A 22,866-nucleotide genomic window follows, 5' to 3' on the forward strand; every position below is an offset into this window, starting at 1 on the left:
AGAGAGAAAACCAGCATTAAAGATCTAACCCTTAAGGTCCAGATAAAAAGGGACCAACTTGAAAAAGTGATGAGCGAGATTACCTTGAAAGAAAAAACTCAACAACTCAAGGAAGATGAAATCAAAAGACAGACCCAAGAACTGGAAACCAGTAAGAACATTGCACTCACAGAAAGAAAAGAAATGGATGTCTTGCGGAAGAATCTCAACAAGGAGAGTGAAGAAGTTGATACACAGAAGGCAGAGCTGATGGAAGACAGAGAGCATCTGAATATACTGAATGAGATGGTGAACAAAGAGAAAAAGGACTTGGAGCTGATGAGGTTGGACATCCAGAAACAAACAAAAATGTTCGAACAAGGAAAACAAGACATAAACGAGGAAAAAGAGAAGCTTGAAATTACGAATTTGGAGCTACGAAAGAAAAAAGAAAACCTTGAATGTGTGTTTGATGAGATAAACAGAGAGAAAACCAGCATTAAAGATCTAACTCTTCAAGTCCAGACAAAAAGGGATGAACTTGAGAATGTCATCCACATGTTTGTATTAAAACAAAAAGCTCAACAACTTAAGGAAGATGAAATCAAAAGACAAGCACAAGAACTGGAAACCACTAAGAATATTGTACTGGCAGAAAGAAAAGAACTGGAAGTCTTGTGGAAGAATCTCAACAAGGAGGAGGAAGAAGTTGATACACAGAAGGCAGAGCTGATGGAAGACAGAGAGCATCTGAATATACTGAATGAGATGGTGAACAAAGAGAAAAAGGACTCGGAGGTGATGAGGTTGGATATTCAGAAACAAACAGAAATGTTCGAACAAGAGAAACAAGATATAAAAAAGGAAAAAGACAAGTTGGAAATCACAAAGTTAGACCTACAAAAGAAAACAGAAAGCCTTGAATGTATGTTTGATGAGATAAACAGAGAGAAAACCAGCATTAAAGATCTAACCCTTCAGGTTCAGACAAAACGGGACCAACTTAAAAATGTGATGAGCGAGATTATCTTAAAACAAAAAGCTCAACAACTCAAGGAAGACGAAATTGAAAGACAAACACAAGAACTGGAATCCATTAGGAATATTGTACTCGCAGAAAGAAAAGAACTGGAAGTCTCGTGGAAGAACCTTAACAAGGAGAAAGATGAAGTTGATACACTGAAGGCAGAGCTGATGGAAGACAGAGAGCATCTGAATATACTGAATGAGATGGTGAACAAAGAGAAAAAGGACTTGGAGCTTATGAGGTTGGACATCCAGAAACAAACACAAATGTTAGAACAAGAGAAACAAGATATAAAAAAGGTAAAAGGCAAGTTGGAAATCACAAAGATAGAGCTACAAAAGAATAAAGAAAGCCTTGAATGTATGTTTGATGAGATAAACAGAGAGAAAACCACCATTAAAGATCTAACACTTAAGGTACAGATAAAAAGGGACCAACTTGAAAAAGTGATGAGCGAGATTAGCTTAAAACAAAACGCTCAACAACTCAAGGAAGACGAAATCAAAAGACAGACCCAAGAAATGGAAACCAGAGAGAATATTGTACTCGCAGAAAGAAAAGAACTGGACGTGTTGTGGAAGAATCTCAACAAGAAGGAGGAAGAAGTTGATACACTGAAGGCAGAGCTGATGGAAGAGAAAGAGCATCTGAATGTACTGAATGAGATGGTGAACAAAGAGAAAAAGGACTTGGAGCAGATGAGGTTGGACATCCAGAAACAAACAAAAATGTTCGAACAAGGAAAACAAGACATAAACGAGGAAAAAGAGAAGCTTGAAATTACGAATTTGGAGCTACAAAAGAAAAAAGAAAACCTTGAATGTGTGTTTGATGAGATAAACAGAGAGAAAACCAGCATTAAAGATCTAACTCTTCAAGTCCAGACAAAAAGGGATGAACTTGAGAATGTCATCCACATGTTTGTATTAAAACAAAAAGCTCAACAACTCAAGGAAGATGAAATCAAAAGACAAGCACAAGAACTGGAAACCAGAGAGAATATTCTACTCGCAGAAAGAAAAGAACTGGACGTGTTGTGGAAGAATCTCAACAAGAAGGAGGAAGAAGTTGATACACTGAAGGCAGAGCTGATGGAAGAGAAAGAACATCTGAATGTACTGATAGAGACAGTGAACAAAGAGGAACTGAACTTGGAGGTGATGAGGTTGGACATTCAGAAACAAACAGAGATGTTCGAACAAGAGAAACAAGATATAAACAAGCAAAAAGAAAAGCTTGAAATTACAAATTTAGAGCTACAAAAGAAAAAAGAAAACCTTGAATGTGTGTTTGATGAGATAAACAGAGAGAAAACCACCATTAAAGATCTAACAGTTCAGGTCCAGATAAAAAGGGACCAACTTGAAAAAGTGATGAGCGAGATTACCTTGAAAGAAAAAGCTCAACAACTCAAGGAAGACGAAATCAAAAGACAGACCCAAGAACTGGAAACCAGTGAGAATATTATACTGGCAGAAAGAAAAGAACTGGACATCTTGCGGAAAGATCTCAACAAGAAGAAAGAGGAAGTTGATACACTGAAGGCAGAGCTGATGGAAGAGAGATGGAATTTCGATAGAGTGAATGAGATGGTAAACAAAGAGAAAATTAACCTGGAGGTGATGAGGTCGGACATCCAGAAACAAACAGAAATGTTCAAACAAGAGAAAGGAGATATAAACGAGGAAAAAGACGAATTGGACATCACAAAGTTAGACCTACAAAAGAAAACAGAAAGCCTTGAATGTATGTTTGATGAGATAAACAAAGAGAAAACCACCATTAAAGATCTAACCCTTCAGGTTCAGACAAAACGGGACCAACTTGAAAATGTGATGAGCGACATTACCTTAAAAGAAAAAGCTCAACAACTCAAGGAAGATGAAATCAAAAGACGAACCCAAGAACTGGAAACCAGTGAGAATATTGCACTCGCAGAAAGAAAAGAACTGGAAGTCTCGTGGAAGAACCTTAACAAGGAGAAAGATGAAGTTGATACACTGAAGGCAGAGCTGATGGAAGACAGAGAGCATCTGAATATACTGAATGAGATGGTCAACAAAGAGAAACAAGACTTGGAGCTTATGAGGTTGGACATCCAGAAACAAACAGAGATGTTCGAACAAGAGAAACAAGATATAAAAAAGGAAAAAGACAAGTTGGAAATCATGAATTTAGACTTTCAAAAGGAAAAAGAAAACCTTGAATGTGTGTTTGATGAGATAAACAGAGAGAAAACCAGCATTAAAGATCTAACCCTTAAGGTCCAGATAAAAAGGGACCAACTTGAAAAAGTGATGAGCGAGATTACCTTGAAAGAAAAAACTCAACAACTCAAGGAAGATGAAATCAAAAGACAGACCCAAGAACTGGAAACCAGTAAGAACATTGCACTCACAGAAAGAAAAGAAATGGATGTCTTGCGGAAGAATCTCAACAAGGAGAGTGAAGAAGTTGATACACTGAAGGCAGAGCTGATGGAAGACAGAGAGCATCTGAATATACTGAATGAGATGGTGAACAAAGAGAAAAAGGACTTGGAGCTGATGAGGTTGGACATCCAGAAACAAACAAAAATGTTCGAACAAGGAAAACAAGACATAAACGAGGAAAAAGAGAAGCTTGAAATTACGAATTTGGAGCTACAAAAGAAAAAAGAAAACCTTGAATGTGTGTTTGATGAGGTAAACAGAGAGAAAACCAGCATTAAAGATCTAACTCTTCAAGTCCAGACAAAAAGGGATGAACTTGAGAATGTCATCCACATGTTTGTATTAAAACAAAAAGCTCAACAACTCAAGGAAGATGAAATCAAAAGACAAGCACAAGAACTGGAAACCAGAGAGAATATTGTACTCGCAGAAAGAAAAGAACTGGACGTGTTGTGGAAGAATCTCAACAAGAAGGAGGAAGAAGTTGATACACTGAAGGCAGAGCTGATGGAAGAGAAAGAACATCTGAATGTACTGATAGAGACAGTGAACAAAGAGGAACTGAACTTGGAGGTGATGAGGTTGGACATTCAGAAACAAACAGAGATGTTCGAACAAGAGAAACAAGATATAAACAAGCAAAAAGAAAAGCTTGAAATTACAAATTTAGAGCTACAAAAGAAAAAAGAAAAACTTGAATGTGTGTTTGATGAGATAAACAGAGAGAAAACCACCATTAAAGATCTAACAGTTCAGGTCCAGATAAAAAGGGACCAACTTGAAAAAGTGATGAGCGAGATTACCTTGAAAGAAAAAGCTCAACAACTCAAGGAAGACGAAATCAAAAGACAGACCCAAGAACTGGAAACCAGTGAGAATATTGTACTGGCAGAAAGAAAAGAACTGGACGTCTTGCGGAAAGATCTCAACAAGAAGAAAGAGGAAGTTGATACACTGAAGGCAGAGCTGATGAAAGAGAGATGGAATTTCGATAGAGTGAATGAGATGGTAAACAAAGAGAAAATTAACCTGGAGGTGATGAGGTCGGACATCCAGAAACAAACAGAAATGTTCAAACAAGAGAAAGGAGATATAAACGAGGAAAAAGACGAATTGGACATCACAAAGTTAGACCTACAAAAGAAAACAGAAAGCCTTGAATGTATGTTTGATGAGATAAACAAAGAGAAAACCACCATTAAAGATCTAACCCTTCAGGTTCAGACAAAACGGGACCAACTTGAAAATGTGATGAGCGACATTACCTTAAAAGAAAAAGCTCAACAACTCAAGGAAGATGAAATCAAAAGACGAACCCAAGAACTGGAAACCAGTGAGAATATTGCACTCGCAGAAAGAAAAGAACTGGAAGTCTCGTGGAAGAACCTTAACAAGGAGAAAGATGAAGTTGATACACTGAAGGCAGAGCTGATGGAAGACAGAGAGCATCTGAATATACTGAATGAGATGGTGAACAAAGACAAAAAGGACTTGGAGCTGATGAGGTTGGACATCCAGAAACAAACAAAAATGTTCGAACAAGGAAAACAAGACATAAACGAGGAAAAAGAGAAGCTTGAAATTACGAATTTGGAGCTACAAAAGAAAAAAGAAAACCTTGAATGTGTGTTTGATGAGGTAAACAGAGAGAAAACCAGCATTAAAGATCTAACTCTTCAAGTCCAGACAAAAAGGGATGAACTTGAGAATGTCATCCACATGTTTGTATTAAAACAAAAAGCTCAACAACTCAAGGAAGACGAAATCGAAAGGCAAACACAAGAAGTGGAAACCACTAAAAATGTTTTACTGGCAGAAAGAAAAGAACTGGAAGTCTTGCGGAAGAATCTCAACAAGGAGAAAGAAGAAGTTGATACACTGAAGGCAGAGCTGATGGAAGACAGAGAGCATCTGAATATACTGAATGAGATGGTCAACAAAGAGAAACAAGACTTGGAGCTTATGAGGTTGGACATCCAGAAACAAACAGAGATGTTCGAACAAGAGAAACAAGATATAAAAAAGGAAAAAGACAAGTTGGAAATCATGAATTTAGACTTTCAAAAGGAAAAAGAAAACCTTGAATGTGTGTTTGATGAGATAAACAGAGAGAAAACCAGCATTAAAGATCTAACCCTTAAGGTCCAGATAAAAAGGGACCAACTTGAAAAAGTGATGAGCGAGATTACCTTGAAAGAAAAAACTCAACAACTCAAGGAAGATGAAATCAAAAGACAGACCCAAGAACTGGAAACCAGTAAGAACATTGCACTCACAGAAAGAAAAGAAATGGATGTCTTGCGGAAGAATCTCAACAAGGAGAGTGAAGAAGTTGATACACTGAAGGCAGAGCTGATGGAAGACAGAGAGCATCTGAATATACTGAATGAGATGGTGAACAAAGAGAAAAAGGACTTGGAGCTGATGAGGTTGGACATCCAGAAACAAACAAAAATGTTCGAACAAGGAAAACAAGACATAAACGAGGAAAAAGAGAAGCTTGAAATTACGAATTTGGAGCTACGAAAGAAAAAAGAAAACCTTGAATGTGTGTTTGATGAGATGAACAGAGAGAAAACCAGCATTAAAGATCTAACTCTTCAAGTCCAGACAAAAAGGGATGAACTTGAGAATGTCATCCACATGTTTGTATTAAAACAAAAAGCTCAACAACTCAAGGAAGATGAAATCAAAAGACAAGCACAAGAACTGGAAACCACTAAGAATATTGTACTGGCAGAAAGAAAAGAACTGGAAGTCTTGTGGAAGAATCTCAACAAGAAGAGTGAAGAAGTTGATACACAGAAGGCAGAGCTGATGGAAGACAGAGAGCATCTGAATATACTGAATGAGATGGTGAACAAAGAGAAAAAGGACTTGGAGCTGATGAGGTTGGACATCCAGAAACAAACAAAAATGTTCGAACAAGGAAAACAAGACATAAACGAGGAAAAAGAGAAGCTTGAAATTACGAATTTGGAGCTACGAAAGAAAAAAGAAAACCTTGAATGTGTGTTTGATGAGATGAACAGAGAGAAAACCAGCATTAAAGATCTAACTCTTCAAGTCCAGACAAAAAGGGATGAACTTGAGAATGTCATCCACATGTTTGTATTAAAACAAAAAGCTCAACAACTCAAGGAAGATGAAATCAAAAGACAAGCACAAGAACTGGAAACCACTAAGAATATTGTACTGGCAGAAAGAAAAGAACTGGAAGTCTTGTGGAAGAATCTCAACAAGAAGGAGGAAGAAGTTGATACACAGAAGGCAGAGCTGATGGAAGACAGAGAGCATCTGAATATACTGAATGAGATGGTGAACAAAGAGAAAAAGGACTTGGAGGTGATGAGGTTGGACATTCAGAAACAAACAGAAATGTTCGAACAAGAGAAACAAGATATAAAAAAGGAAAAAGACAAGTTGGAAATCACAAAGTTAGACCTACAAAAGAAAACAGAAAGCCTTGAATGTATGTTTGATGAGATAAACAGAGAGAAAACCAGCATTAAAGATCTAACCCTTCAGGTTCAGACAAAACGGGACCAACTTAAAAATGTGATGAGCGAGATTATCTTAAAACAAAAAGCTCAACAACTCAAGGAAGACGAAATTGAAAGACAAACACAAGAACTGGAATCCATTAGGAATATTGTACTCGTAGAAAGAAAAGAACTGGAAGTCTCGTGGAAGAACCTTAACAAGGAGAAAGATGAAGTTGATACACTGAAGGCAGAGCTGATGGAAGACAGAGAGCATCTGAATATACTGAATGAGATGGTGAACAAAGAGAAAAAGGACTTGGAGCTGCTGAGGTTGGACATCCAGAAACAAACACAAATGTTAGAACAAGAGAAACAAGATATAAAAAAGGTAAAAGGCAAGTTGGAAATCACAAAGATAGAGCTACAAAAGAATAAAGAAAGCCTTGAATGTATGTTTGATGAGATAAACAGAGAGAAAACCACCATTAAAGATCTAACACTTAAGGTACAGATAAAAAGGGACCAACTTGAAAAAGTGATGAGCGAGATTAGCTTAAAACAAAACGCTCAACAACTCAAGGAAGACGAAATCAAAAGACAGACCCAAGAAATGGAAACCAGAGAGAATATTGTACTCGCAGAAAGAAAAGAACTGGACGTGTTGTGGAAGAATCTCAACAAGAAGGAGGAAGAAGTTGATACACTGAAGGCAGAGCTGATGGAAGAGAAAGAGCATCTGAGTGTACTGATAGAGACAGTGAACAAAGAGGAACTGAACTTGGAGGTGATGAGGTTGGACATTCAGAAACAAACAGAGATGTTCGAACAAGAGAAACAAGATATAAACAAGCAAAAAGAAAAGCTTGAAATTACAAATTTAAAGCTACAAAAGAATAAAGAAAACCTTGAATGTGTGTTTGATGAGATAAACAGAGAGAAAACCACCATTAAAGATCTAACAGTTCAGGTCCAGATAAAAAGGGACCAACTTGAAAAAGTGATGAGCGAGATTACCTTGAGAGAAAAAGCTCAACAACTCAAGGAAGACGAAATCAAAAGACAGACCCAAGAACTGGAAACCAGTGAGAATATTGTACTGGCAGAAAGAAAAGAACTGGACGTCTTGCGGAAAGATCTCAACAAGAAGAAAGAGGAAGTTGATACACTGAAGGCAGAGCTGATGGAAGAGAGATGGAATTTCGATAGAGTGAATGAGATGGTAAACAAAGAGAAAATTAACCTGGAGGTGATGAGGTCGGACATCCAGAAACAAACAGAAATGTTCAAACAAGAGAAAGGAGATATAAACGAGGAAAAAGACGAATTGGACATCACAAAGTTAGACCTACAAAAGAAAAGAGAAAGCCTTGAATGTATGTTTGATGAGATAAACAAAGAGAAAACCACCATTAAATATCTAACCCTTCAGGTTCAGACAAAACGGGACCAACTTGAAAATGTGATGAGCGACATTACCTTAAAAGAAAAAGCTCAACAACTCAAGGAAGATGAAATCAAAAGACGAACCCAAGAACTGGAAACCAGTGAGAATATTGCACTCGCAGAAAGAAAAGAACTGGAAGTCTTGTGGAAGAATCTCAACAAGAAGGAGGAAGAAGTTGATACACAGAAGGCAGAGCTGATGGAAGAGAAAGAGCATCTGAATGTACTGAATGAGATGGTGAACAAAGAGAAAAAGGACTTGGAGCTGATGAGGTTGGACATCCAGAAACAAACAAAAATGTTCGAACAAGGAAAACAAGACATAAACGAGGAAAAAGAGAAGCTTGAAATTACGAATTTGGAGCTACAAAAGAAAAAAGAAAACCTTGAATGTGTGTTTGATGAGATAAACAGAGAGAAAACCAGCATTAAAGATCTAACTCTTCAAGTCCAGACAAAAAGGGATGAACTTGAGAATGTCATCCACATGTTTGTATTAAAACAAAAAGCTCAACAACTCAAGGAAGATGAAATCAAAAGACAAGCACAAGAACTGGAAACCACTAAGAATATTGTACTGGCAGAAAGAAAAGAACTGGAAGTCTTGTGGAAGAATCTCAACAAGGAGGAGGAAGAAGTTGATACACAGAAGGCAGAGCTGATGGAAGACAGAGAGCATCTGAATATACTGAATGAGATGGTGAACAAAGAGAAACAAGACTTGGAGCTTATGAGGTTGGACATCCAGAAACAAACAGAAAAGTTCGAACAAGAGAAACAAGATATAACAAAGGAAAAAGACAAGTTGGAAATCATGAATTTAGACTTTCAAAAGGAAAAAGAAAACCTTGAATGTGTGTTTGATGAGATAAACAGAGAGAAAACCAGCATTAAAGATCTAACCCTAAAGGTCCAGATAAAAAGGGACCAACTTGAAAAAGTGATGAGCGAGATTACCTTGAAAGAAAAAACTCAACAACTCAAGGAAGATGAAATCAAAAGACAGACCCAAGAACTGGAAACCAGTAAGAACATTGCACTCACAGAAAGAAAAGAAATGGATGTCTTGCGGAAGAATCTCAACAAGGAGAGTGAAGAAGTTGATACACTGAAGGCAGAGCTGATGGAAGACAGAGAGCATCTGAATATACTGAATGAGATGGTGAACAAAGAGAAAAAGGACTTGGAGCTGCTGAGGTTGGACATCCAGAAACAAACACAAATGTTAGAACAAGAGAAACAAGATATAAAAAAGGTAAAAGGCAAGTTGGAAATCACAAAGATAGAGCTACAAAAGAATAAAGAAAGCCTTGAATGTATGTTTGATGAGATAAACAGAGAGAAAACCACCATTAAAGATCTAACACTTAAGGTACAGATAAAAAGGGACCAACTTGAAAAAGTGATGAGCGAGATTAGCTTAAAACAAAACGCTCAACAACTCAAGGAAGACGAATTCAAAAGACAGACCCAAGAAATGGAAACCAGAGAGAATATTGTACTCGCAGAAAGAAAAGAACTGGACGTGTTGTGGAAGAATCTCAACAAGGAGGATGAAGTTGATACACTGAAGGCAGAGCTGATGGAAGAGAAAGAGCATCTGAATGTACTGAATGAGATGGTGAACAAAGAGAAAAAGGAGTTGGAGCAGATGAGGTTGGACATCCAGAAACAAACAAAAATGTTCGAACAAGGAAAACAAGACATAAACGAGGAAAAAGAGAAGCTTGAAATTACGAATTTGGAGCTACAAAAGAAAAAAGAAAACCTTGAATGTGTGTTTGATGAGATAAACAGAGAGAAAACCAGCATTAAAGATCTAACTCTTCAAGTCCAGACAAAAAGGGATGAACTTGAGAATGTCATCCACATGTTTGTATTAAAACAAAAAGCTCAACAACTCAAGGAAGATGAAATCAAAAGACAAGCACAAGAACTGGAAACCACTAAGAATATTGTACTGGCAGAAAGAAAAGAACTGGAAGTCTTGTGGAAGAATCTCAACAAGAAGGAGGAAGAAGTTGATACACAGAAGGCAGAGCTGATGGAAGACAGAGAGCATCTGAATATACTGAATGAGATGGTGAACAAAGAGAAAAAGGACTTGGAGGTGATGAGGTTGGACATTCAGAAACAAACAGAAATGTTCGAACAAGAGAAACAAGATATAAAAAAGGAAAAAGACAAGTTGGAAATCACAAAGTTAGACCTACAAAAGAAAACAGAAAGCCTTGAATGTATGTTTGATGAGATAAACAGAGAGAAAACCAGCATTAAAGATCTAACCCTTCAGGTTCAGACAAAACGGGACCAACTTAAAAATGTGATGAGCGAGATTATCTTAAAACAAAAAGCTCAACAACTCAAGGAAGACGAAATTGAAAGACAAACACAAGAACTGGAATCCATTAGGAATATTGTACTCGCAGAAAGAAAAGAACTGGAAGTCTTGCGGAAGAATCTCAACAAGGAGAAAGAAGAAGTTGATACACTGAAGGCAGAGCTGATGGAAGACAGAGAGTATCTGAATATACTGAATGAGATGGTCAACAAAGAGAAACAAGACTTGGAGCTTATGAGGTTGGACATCCAGAAACAAACAGAAAAGTTCGAACAAGAGAAACAAGATATAACAAAGGAAAAAGACAAGTTGGAAATCATGAATTTAGACTTTCAAAAGGAAAAAGAAAACCTTGAATGTGTGTTTGATGAGATAAACAGAGAGAAAACCAGCATTAAAGATCTAACCCTAAAGGTCCAGATAAAAAGGGACCAACTTGAAAAAGTGATGAGCGAGATTACCTTGAAAGAAAAAACTCAACAACTCAAGGAAGATGAAATCAAAAGACAGACCCAAGAACTGGAAACCAGTAAGAACATTGCACTCACAGAAAGAAAAGAAATGGATGTCTTGCGGAAGAATCTCAACAAGGAGAGTGAAGAAGTTGATACACTGAAGGCAGAGCTGATGGAAGACAGAGAGCATCTGAATATACTGAATGAGATGGTGAACAAAGAGAAAAAGGACTTGGAGCTGCTGAGGTTGGACATCCAGAAACAAACACAAATGTTAGAACAAGAGAAACAAGATATAAAAAAGGTAAAAGGCAAGTTGGAAATCACAAAGATAGAGCTACAAAAGAATAAAGAAAGCCTTGAATGTATGTTTGATGAGATAAACAGAGAGAAAACCACCATTAAAGATCTAACACTTAAGGTACAGATAAAAAGGGACCAACTTGAAAAAGTGATGAGCGAGATTAGCTTAAAACAAAACGCTCAACAACTCAAGGAAGACGAAATCAAAAGACAGACCCAAGAAATGGAAACCAGAGAGAATATTGTACTCGCAGAAAGAAAAGAACTGGACGTGTTGTGGAAGAATCTCAACAAGAAGGAGGAAGAAGTTGATACACTGAAGGCAGAGCTGATGGAAGAGAAAGAGCATCTGAATGTACTGAATGAGATGGTGAACAAAGAGAAAAAGGACTTGGAGCAGATGAGGTTGGACATCCAGAAACAAACAAAAATGTTCGAACAAGGAAAACAAGACATAAACGAGGAAAAAGAGAAGCTTGAAATTACGAATTTGGAGTTACAAAAGAAAAAAGAAAACCTTGAATGTGTGTTTGATGAGATAAACAGAGAGAAAACCAGCATTAAAGATCTAACTCTTCAAGTCCAGACAAAAAGGGATGAACTTGAGAATGTCATCCACATGTTTGTATTAAAACAAAAAGCTCAACAACTCAAGGAAGATGAAATCAAAAGACAAGCACAAGAACTGGAAACCACTAAGAATATTGTACTGGCAGAAAGAAAAGAACTGGAAGTCTTGTGGAAGAATCTCAACAAGAAGGAGGAAGAAGTTGATACACAGAAGGCAGAGCTGATGGAAGACAGAGAGCATCTGAATATACTGAATGAGATGGTGAACAAAGAGAAAAAGGACTTGGAGGTGATGAGGTTGGACATTCAGAAAAAAACAGAAATGTTCAAACAAGAGAAACAAGATATAAAAAAGGAAAAAGACAAGTTGGAAATCACAAAGTTAGACCTACAAAAGAAAACAGAAAGCCTTGAATGTATGTTTGATGAGATAAACAGAGAGAAAACCAGCATTAAAGATCTAACCCTTCAGGTTCAGACAAAACGGGACCAACTTAAAAATGTGATGAGCGAGATTATCTTAAAACAAAAAGCTCAACAACTCAAGGAAGACGAAATTGAAAGACAAACACAAGAACTGGAATCCATTAGGAATATTGTACTCGCAGAAAGAAAAGAACTGGAAGTCTTGCGGAAGAATCTCAACAAGGAGAAAGAAGAAGTTGATACACTGAAGGCAGAGCTGATGGAAGACAGAGAGTATCTGAATATACTGAATGAGATGGTCAACAAAGAGAAACAAGACTTGGAGCTTATGAGGTTGGACATCCAGAAACAAACAGAAAAGTTCGAACAAGAGAAACAAGATATAAAAAAGGAAAAAGACAAGTTGGAAATCATGAATTTAGACTTTCAAAAGGAAAAAGAAAACCTTGAATGTGTGTTTGATGAGATAAACAGAGAGAAAACCAGCATTAAAGATCTAACCCTAAAGGTCCAGATAAAAAGGGACCAACTTGAAAAAGTGATGAGCGAGATTACCTTGAAAGAAAAAACCCAACAACTCAAGGAAGATGAAATCAAAAGACAGACCCAAGAACTGGAAACCAGTAATAACATTGCACTCACAGAAAGAAAAGAAATGGATGTCTTGCGGAAGAATCTCAACAAGGAGAGTGAAGAAGTTGATACACTGAAGGCAGAGCTGATGGAAGACAGAGAGCATCTGAATATACTGAATGAGATGGTGAACAAAGAGAAAAAGGACTTGGAGCTGCTGAGGTTGGACATCCAGAAACAAACACAAATGTTAGAACAAGAGAAACAAGATATAAAAAAGGTAAAAGGCAAGTTGGAAATCACAAAGATAGAGCTACAAAAGAATAAAGAAAGCCTTGAATGTATGTTTGATGAGATAAACAGAGAGAAAACCACCATTAAAGATCTAACACTTAAGGTACAGATAAAAAGGGACCAACTTGAAAAAGTGATGAGCGAGATTAGCTTAAAACAAAACGCTCAACAACTCAAGGAAGATGAAATCAAAAGACAGACCCAAGAAATGGAAACCAGAGAGAATATTGTACTCGCAGAAAGAAAAGAACTGGACGTGTTGTGGAAGAATCTCAACAAGAAGGAGGAAGAAGTTGATACACTGAAGGCAGAGCTGATGGAAGAGAAAGAGCATCTGAATGTACTGAATGAGATGGTGAACAAAGAGAAAAAGGAGTTGGAGCAGATGAGGTTGGACATCCAGAAACAAACAAAAATGTTCGAACAAGGAAAACAAGACATAAACGAGGAAAAAGAGAAGCTTGAAATTACGAATTTGGAGCTACAAAAGAAAAAAGAAAACCTTGAATGTGTGTTTGATGAGATAAACAGAGAGAAAACCAGCATTAAAGATCTAACCCTTCAAGTCCAGACAAAAAGGGATGAACTTGAGAATGTCATCCACATGTTTGTATTAAAACAAAAAGCTCAACAACTCAAGGAAGATGAAATCAAAAGACAAGCACAAGAACTGGAAACCACTAAGAATATTGTACTGGCAGAAAGAAAAGAACTGGAAGTCTTGTGGAAGAATCTCAACAAGAAGGAGGAAGAAGTTGATACACAGAAGGCAGAGCTGATGGAAGACAGAGAGCATCTGAATATACTGAATGAGATGGTGAACAAAGAGAAAAAGGACTTGGAGGTGATGAGGTTGGACATTCAGAAACAAACAGAAATGTTCGAACAAGAGAAACAAGATATAAAAAAGGAAAAAGACAAGTTGGAAATCACAAAGTTAGACCTACAAAAGAAAACAGAAAGCCTTGAATGTATGTTTGATGAGATAAACAGAGAGAAAACCAGCATTAAAGATCTAACCCTTCAGGTTCAGACAAAACGGGACCAACTTAAAAATGTGATGAGCGAGATTATCTTAAAACAAAAAGCTCAACAACTCAAGGAAGACGAAATTGAAAGACAAACACAAGAACTGGAATCCATTAGGAATATTGTACTCACAGAAAGAAAAGAACTGGAAGTCTCGTGGAAGAACCTTAACAAGGAGAAAGATGAAGTTGATACACTGAAGGCAGAGCTGATGGAAGACAGAGAGCATCTGAATATACTGAATGAGATGGTGAACAAAGAGAAAAAGGACTTGGAGCTGCTGAGGTTGGACATCCAGAAACAAACAGAAATGTTAGAACAAGAGAAACAAGATATAAAAAAGGTAAAAGACAAGTTGGAAATCACAAAGATAGAGCTACAAAAGAATAAAGAAAGCCTTGAATGTATGTTTGATGAGATAAACAGAGAGAAAACCACCATTAAAGATCTAACACTTCAAGTCCAGACAAAAAGGGACCAATATGAAAATGTGATGAGCGAGATTACCTTAAAACAAAAAGCTCAACAACTCAAGGAAGACGAAATCGAAAGGCAAACACAAGAAGTGGAAACCACTAAAAATGTTGTACTGGCAGAAAGAAAAGAACTGGAAGTCTTGCGGAAGAATCTCAACAAGGAGAAAGAAGAAGTTGATACACTGAAGGCAGAGCTGATGGAAGACAGAGAGCATCTGAATATACTGAATGAGATGGTCAACAAAGAGAAACAAGACTTGGAGCTTATGAGGTTGGACATCCAGAAACAAACAGAGATGTTCGAACAAGAGAAACAAGATATAAAAAAGGAAAAAGACAAGTTGGAAATCATGAATTTAGACTTTCAAAAGGAAAAAGAAAACCTTGAATGTGTGTTTGATGAGATAAACAGAGAGCAAACCAGCATTAAAGATCTAACCCTTAAGGTCCAGATAAAAAGGGACCAACTTGAAAAAGTGATGAGCGAGATTACCTTGAAAGAAAAAACTCAACAACTCAAGGAAGATGAAATCAAAAGACAGACCCAAGAACTGGAAACCAGTAAGAACATTGCACTCACAGAAAGAAAAGAAATGGATGTCTTGCGGAAGAATCTCAACAAGGAGAGTGAAGAAGTTGATACACTGAAGGCAGAGCTGATGGAAGACAGAGAGCATCTGAATATACTGAATGAGATGGTGAACAAAGAGAAAAAGGACTTGGAGCTGATGAGGTTGGACATCCAGAAACAAACAAAAATGTTCGAACAAGGAAAACAAGACATAAACAAGGAAAAAGAGAAGCTTGAAATTACGAATTTGGAGCTACGAAAGAAAAAAGAAAACCTTGAATGTGTGTTTGATGAGATAAACAGAGAGAAAACCAGCATTAAAGATCTAACTCTTCAAGTCCAGACAAAAAGGGATGAACTTGAGAATGTCATCCACATGTTTGTATTAAAACAAAAAGCTCAACAACTCAAGGAAGATGAAATCAAAAGACAAGCACAAGAACTGGAAACCACTAAAAATATTGTACTGGCAGAAAGAAAAGAACTGGAAGTCTTGTGGAAGAATCTCAACAAGGAGGAGGAAGAAGTTGATACACAGAAGGCAGAGCTGATGGAAGACAGAGAGCATCTGAATATACTGAATGAGATGGTGAACAAAGAGAAAAAGGACTTGGAGGTGATGAGGTTGGACATTCAGAAACAAACAGAAATGTTCGAACAAGAGAAACAAGATATAAAAAAGGAAAAAGACAAGTTGGAAATCACAAAGTTAGACCTACAAAAGAAAACAGAAAGCCTTGAATGTATGTTTGATGAGATAAACAGAGAGAAAACCAGCATTAAAGATCTAACCCTTCAGGTTCAGACAAAACGGGACCAACTTAAAAATGTGATGAGCGAGATTATCTTAAAACAAAAAGCTCAACAACTCAAGGAAGACGAAATTGAAAGACAAACACAAGAACTGGAATCCATTAGGAATATTGTACTCGCAGAAAGAAAAGAACTGGAAGTCTCGTGGAAGAACCTTAACAAGGAGAAAGATGAAGTTGATACACTGAAGGCAGAGCTGATGGAAGACAGAGAGCATCTGAATATACTGAATGAGATGGTGAACAAAGAGAAAAAGGACTTGGAGCTGCTGAGGTTGGACATCCAGAAACAAACAGAAATGTTAGAACAAGAGAAACAAGATATAAAAAAGGTAAAAGACAAGTTGGAAATCACAAAGATAGAGCTACAAAAGAATAAAGAAAGCCTTGAATGTATGTTTAATGAGATAAACAGAGTGAAAACCAGCATTAAAGAGCTTAACCTTCAGGTTCAGACAAAAAAGGAACAACTTGAAAATGTGATGAGCGAGATTACCTTAAAACAAAAAGTTCAACAACTCAAGGAAGACGAAATCAAAAGACAGACCCAAGAACTGGAAACCAGTGAGAATATTGTACTCGCAGAAAGAAAAGAACTGGATGTTTTGTGGAAGAATCTCAACAAGAAGGAGGAAGAAATTGATACACTGAAGGCAGAACTGCTGGAAGACAGAGAGCATTTCTATAAAGTGAATGAGATGGTGAACAAAGAGAATCTGAAGTTGGAGGTGATGAGGCTGGACATCCAGACACAAACAGAAATGTTCGAAGAAGAGAAACAAGATATAAACAAGGAAAATGAAAAGTTGGAAATCACAAAGGTAGAACTACTGACGAAAAAAGAAAGCCTTGAATGTATTTTTGATGAGATAAACAGAGAGAAAACCACCATTAAAGATCTAACCCTTCAGGTTCAGACAAAAAGGGACCAACTCGAAAATGTGATGAACGTAATTACCCTAAAACAAAATGCTCAACAACTCAAGGAAGATGAAATCGAAAGACAAACACAAGAACTGGAGTCCATTCGGAATATTGTACTCGCAGAAAGAAAAGAAATGGACAGCTTGTGGAAGAATCTCAACAAGAAGGAGGAAGAAGTTGATACACTGAAGGCAGAACTGATGGAAGACAGAGAGCATCTGAATAAAGGGAATGAGATGGTGAACAAAGAGAAACTGAAGTTGGAGCTGATGAGGTTGGACATCCAGAAACAAAGTGACATGTTTGAACAACATGTAAAGAAGATAAGGGACAAGTTGGAATTCGCAAAGAGTGACCTACAAAGTAAGAAACAAAACCTTGACTTTGTCATTGATGACGTTAACAGAACGAATACCACAATCAAAGATCTGACCCTTTATGTTCAGACAGAAAGAGACAAACTTGAGAATGTCATGTTCATGATTGGACTGAAACAACAAGAAAACAAAGTAAAGGATGATGATCTCCAAACACAAATCCAAGAAGGGGAAACCAGTCAGAGCATGCCGCTGGCAAAAAAAGAAGAACTGGAAATTTTAAAGGAGGATATCAACGAGAAGAAACAGGACAACATAATCAGTGAAGAGCGAGAACTCAGTCAAACGAAGTGCATTATTGACGGACAAAGACAAGTCGTTTTGAATAAAAAGGATCAAATGGAAGATGTGTCTGGGCTGAAAATGAGAGAGGATACAATGGAATTAATGACAGCTCTGAGGGCGAAACTTAACGAGCTGAATGTAAGGATGACGGAAGACATCGCACATAAAATAAACAGATTAGAGCGAAACAAAAAATGCACAGAAAAAATGTGCGCCGTGTTGGGACAAAAGCTTTCGGCCCTAGATGTACAGAAAGACAACATGGCATGTTACACTGAACTGTTGGAGAGAGCAAAGGAAGGTCTGGTAAGCATACTGTCAGACATGGTCACCAAGAGAGAAGACAATCGGAAGAAAACAAGTGATTTGGCCAAACAAGATCTAACGCCAGAGCTGATGCAAGACAGAGAGGATGTAGACACAGTGAATGAGATGGTGAACAAAGCGAAGCTGGACTTGGAACTGATGAAGTCTGACATGCAGAAGCAAACTGACATGTCAGAACAAGATATAAAACAGGGAAAAGATCTTAAAACTAGAGGGGACTGGCTCACCAGTGTGCTGAGCTCCACGGGAGCTCTGAGAGCACAAGTCAGACAGCTGAATCAAAGGACCCATGAAGACTTGAGAAATAACATGGACAGATTAGAGCAGAAAGCTTTTGACATACTCCAACTGAACTCAAGATTGGAACACAAGTGCGATGACCTCCGTAAACAGAAAGATGAGATCACTGGTTATTATGACCTGATGCAAAGAGAGAAGAAACATGTGGTGACAATAAAGTTTGATAGAGCAGTACAAACTGAGGTCGTAGCAAAAGAATGGCTACAGGAGCAAGATGTTGAGAAACAGGGTTTGAATAAAAGCGGTGTCACAATCCAGGCTGAAGAATTTGAACATCAGCAGAAGGTAGAGGAAGATGAACATGATCTTGGTAGAAGAGGTAAACGAAAGAGGGAAGGTGTGCTGATGGTAGCGGAGGGTGAAGAAGCGGAAAATAACCAGAAAACGCCCGAGCAAAGCGATTTGACAGATGGGAACATGTCAAAAAGAGACTGTTTGCGGAACATGTGGAAGGACACTCAAAGGGAACGGAAGGAGATTGATCAGATAAAGCGCAGGGGTCACGAGATGAGAAACAACCTGGAGAAAAGACTGGAGATCATCAATCAGTATGTGGAGAGAGCACGGTTACAGAGAGGTAAGGGGCCATTGGAGAAGACGAAGCTGGAGCAAGGACTAAGCAAGGGCAAAACATCTCAAAGCGACTGCGAGAGAGACCGCAAACCTCTCGATGAAAAATACGCGGAGCTTCAACAACTCCAGGTCCAGATGCTCGGCGAGATTGAGAAACTCCGCGTCAAAAAAAAGGTGACTCAGACACCGAGAACCAGTGACAAAGCTAATCAGACGCTCAAGGTGGATGTAACCGCAGGGGATGCAGCAGCGCAGGCGACAGAGCAAGCCTCTAACGTAGGGCATCGAGAGCAGAAGAAGGCAGAGGGAACCGAAGCAGCTCAAGAGACGACCGGTGGGCTACTCCGTCAACTCCGGCATTACTGCTCTCGTTGCTGCTGTCCCCGCTGCACCTGCTGCAGGCAAGTGTGCCCAGAGGAGAAATGATATCGATGTGTCTAGCTCAGGTCCGCTTCTGGCATACATTTAAAGCACAATACTTCCAGTTAAACAAGTATTTGATTCGACCTCTTGTAATACAAAGCAAGCGCATGAACATTGTGAAACAGGCACAGGCACCAGACACCTGAACATTTTTAAATTCCCAGCCTGATTCCTCATTTGTCAGAATCGCTTCAGTTAAAGTGTGCAAAATGTGAGAGATGCTTGGTGTGTCTCTTTTGGCTATTGCACCATATTTGTTTGCGTATGTGAGACTACAGTCGTTCGTGGTAAGCAAAATAACATTTAATAGTGCGTCTGAACCATTTTAAGAGTGAACGCTTTATGTTCAGTTTGCACTTCCTGATAGAAACCTCAGTCCTTCATATTGCAATATTAAACACAATCTGTATCTTAAGCATCCGCTTCCACATAAGAGCTGACCTTGTCAAGTTGACTTGATTGTTTTTGTGGTTGGTTTGTTTTTCTTGCTCCTCTTAATCAAGTATTCATTTGTTGTTGTTGTTTTTTTGTTTGTTGTTGCACAAAACCAAATAAAGTATTCACAAATATTAAAAAAATGTAAATAAGACATCTAATAAGAAAGCATCAATTTGCTCCACCTGGGAAAGTTCTGTGGAAGGACGGCTCTATTTACTTGCTTAAGCTTACATGTAAAATCATAAACGCACCTTTCTTTGGCAAATAAAATGGTCCACAACATGACAAAATGTTTCTGTCAGCACATTTATCATTATTTATATTTACCGTTGTACTGTGTTGTTCAGTGTCCCGCTCCTACCGTTTCCTGCAAAGTTCAAACAAAGGGAATACCAACCAACAAAAAAACCTGTTGTATACCTCGAAGAACGCCACTTTTATGTACACTTCCACACGGGTTCTTTTTTTTTTCCCCAGCTACAGCCTTTCAAATCATACTCATGATCATAATTAATTAGCAATCATAATCTCCTCCTTTCAAACGTCTGCCTGGAGACGCAGTTGAAACAGTGGCATTCGCTAGTCATATCTTGTCATGCGTGGGGTTTTGAAGTCAACAATTAAGAGTCTGGAATCGAGAGGAATCTGAGAGTGAAAGCACATGACTGGACCAAGCAAGAAAGCGTGCCTTTATGCTCTACATCTATAATCTGTATCATTTACTGCATATATTATGTAGCGGTGTTTTATGATATCCTTGTATCTGCGTGGGTTTGTATCTACAGAATGAGACTGTAACAAATTGAAATTGCATTTCTTATTTTCTCTCCGAATCTCTAGACCTTTTGCAAACGCATGCAAAGATGAAATAAATAGTTACAGCATGGGTGTCCTACTCAGAATTATTTAATACTTCCAAAGCATCACAACTTGTGCACAACGATGCAGTGGAGCTGGACATCCAGACCTGCTCTCCGGCGGGCTGCAGCCCAAAGTGGCAGGCAACCAGGCTTTTGCAGTCAGGGCCCCTCGGCTCTGGAACTCTCTGCCTCAAAATCTTTCAAGGATAAGGCTGGCAATATTAATACTACTTTTGTATCCCAAGAAAACACCAAAAAACCAAAACGCGTTAGTCTGTCTCTACCTTACGGTCTGTGTCCATTGCTTCCCACTGAGGACATACATCTGTAAAAACAGCTCACAAACAGCACACAACGTATAGTTTCCTCAAACAGCTGGTAGCTATATTTTTCAGCTAACGTTAATTAAAAAGGAGGAAATAGTTTGGGGCTCCCAAATTTAAGATTATTTCTGGGCTGCACAGTTAAGACCTCTGATCTCATGGATGGAGGATCATACATATATGCGATGGGTTAATATTGAAAAGAGTCCAGTACCAATTAGTATTGCCTCGGCCCTAAAAGAAGACTCAAATGGGGGAATGGACAAGAAGTACATAAAAAACTTGAAAACTATGCAGGATTTTTTTAATCTACCAAAGAGTTTATCAGCTCTTGCTGATATAGGATACATTGAGGATTTCGTCCCATCTCACAGAGGTACAAGGTTTAAAAAGTGGTCCCAATATGGTCTCGGACAACTGCATCATTTGTTTCATAATGGTGAACTTAAATCTTTGGTACAAATAAGAGGTGAATTCAAACTTCCACAAACAGATTTTTATAAATATCCACAATTGAGACACTTTGTAACAACACAAAGAATTTGTAAAATTCCTCTCAAATAGAGCTTTTTCTCCGGGAGATACAATCCAGCCATAATACTAAGAGAGTGGTCTCCAAAGTATACACCATATTCTCATTAATGGACTCAAATAATACCTTGCATATAAAAGACAAGTGGGAGATTGAAATTGGTACAACTATTGCTTATGACACATGGGAACATGTGGCATGTGAAGAAGCGCACTTGGTAACTAGTTTTAATATTTGGAGAGAGTTTAGTTGGAAAATCATAGCAAGATATTTCAGAACCCCACAAGTTACAGCTAAATGAGACAAAAGAGGTTCAGATAAATGCTGGAGAAAATGAGGACAGTATGTTGGCAATCACACTCATATTTTGTGGTCATGCCCGAAATTGAAAGAATACTGGAAGGACGTGTTTGACGCTCTTAAAGAAGTTTTTCAGTATGAGATACCTAAAGATCCTACAATTGCTCTTCTTGGTATATTCCCTGATGGTATTGTTGGCAGAGACAAGAAATATTTACTGCGAGTCTTATTAGCAGCAGCCATTAAATGTATCACATTTAGATGGTTGAAACCTGAACCCCCATCATATAATGTCTGGATTATGAAGGTCTGGTAGCTGTATGAAATGGAAAAAAATCACATATACCTTTTTGGAGATGGATGCCTATAATGCCTCTGTTACTGCAATAAAATATTAGAGTGGGTACATTCTGATTTTTTCTTGATTTAATTTTAATTTGATTCATTTTATTTTATTTATATATTATTATTATTTTTGGTCTTAATTATTGTATTATTTGTGTTGATGTGGGTCAATTCTACTAATAGCTAAGGTGTCATTTATCATTATGATTTTATCTTGACCATCTATGTGTTTTGTATTATGTCCTGTATGTGTTTTCATGTTCAAATAAAAATAAAAAATACGTTTAAAAAAGAAAAAAGAAAAAAAAGGAAATAGTACTAATTTCAGCTGCGCACTAATCCACATTTGGTGCCTTAGTGAGTATTTGGGGCAGCAGGACAGTGTTTTTGGACAACAATGGAGCTGCGTTTGACTGCACACACACACAATACTTGTTCATTTTATATCCATTGTTGGTTTGAGTCTGCACATGGGATTTGTCTGTAAAAATAAAAAAAATACAGAATACCGCCAGCCTTTTTCCTTGAAGTCTGCCTCTTTCTTTAAATCCCACTTTATTTAACTTAAATTTCAGATATACTGGACAACATTGCCCCCTACTGGGGAAAGTTGTGAACTGGTGGTAAGTGAGCTTTCATTAAA

At 37.8% G+C, this 22,866-nt stretch overlaps 2 protein-coding genes across 2 annotated transcripts; both read left to right on the plus strand.

Annotated features, from left to right (window-relative positions):
- Positions 1 to 183: 183 nt before the first annotated feature.
- Positions 184 to 8,386, plus strand: LOC139295532 (golgin subfamily A member 4-like). The gene is made up of 2 exons (XM_070917726.1): positions 184 to 8,261; positions 8,353 to 8,386. The coding sequence occupies exons 1-2, from the start codon at positions 184 to 186 to the stop codon at positions 8,384 to 8,386; spliced, it is 8,112 nt and encodes a 2,703-aa protein (XP_070773827.1).
- Positions 8,387 to 15,244: 6,858 nt separating this feature from the next.
- On the plus strand, positions 15,245 to 22,737 carry LOC139295200 (centromere-associated protein E-like). The gene has a single exon (XM_070917335.1). It carries the CDS (start codon positions 15,313 to 15,315, stop codon positions 19,426 to 19,428), a length of 4,116 nt encoding a protein of 1,371 aa, XP_070773436.1. The 5' UTR covers positions 15,245 to 15,312; the 3' UTR covers positions 19,429 to 22,737.
- The last annotated feature ends 129 nt before the right edge of the window (positions 22,738 to 22,866 follow it).

The sequence above is a fragment of the Enoplosus armatus genome, chromosome 13 (genome assembly GCF_043641665.1).
Source record: "Enoplosus armatus isolate fEnoArm2 chromosome 13, fEnoArm2.hap1, whole genome shotgun sequence".
NCBI lineage: Eukaryota > Metazoa > Chordata > Actinopteri > Centrarchiformes > Enoplosidae > Enoplosus > Enoplosus armatus.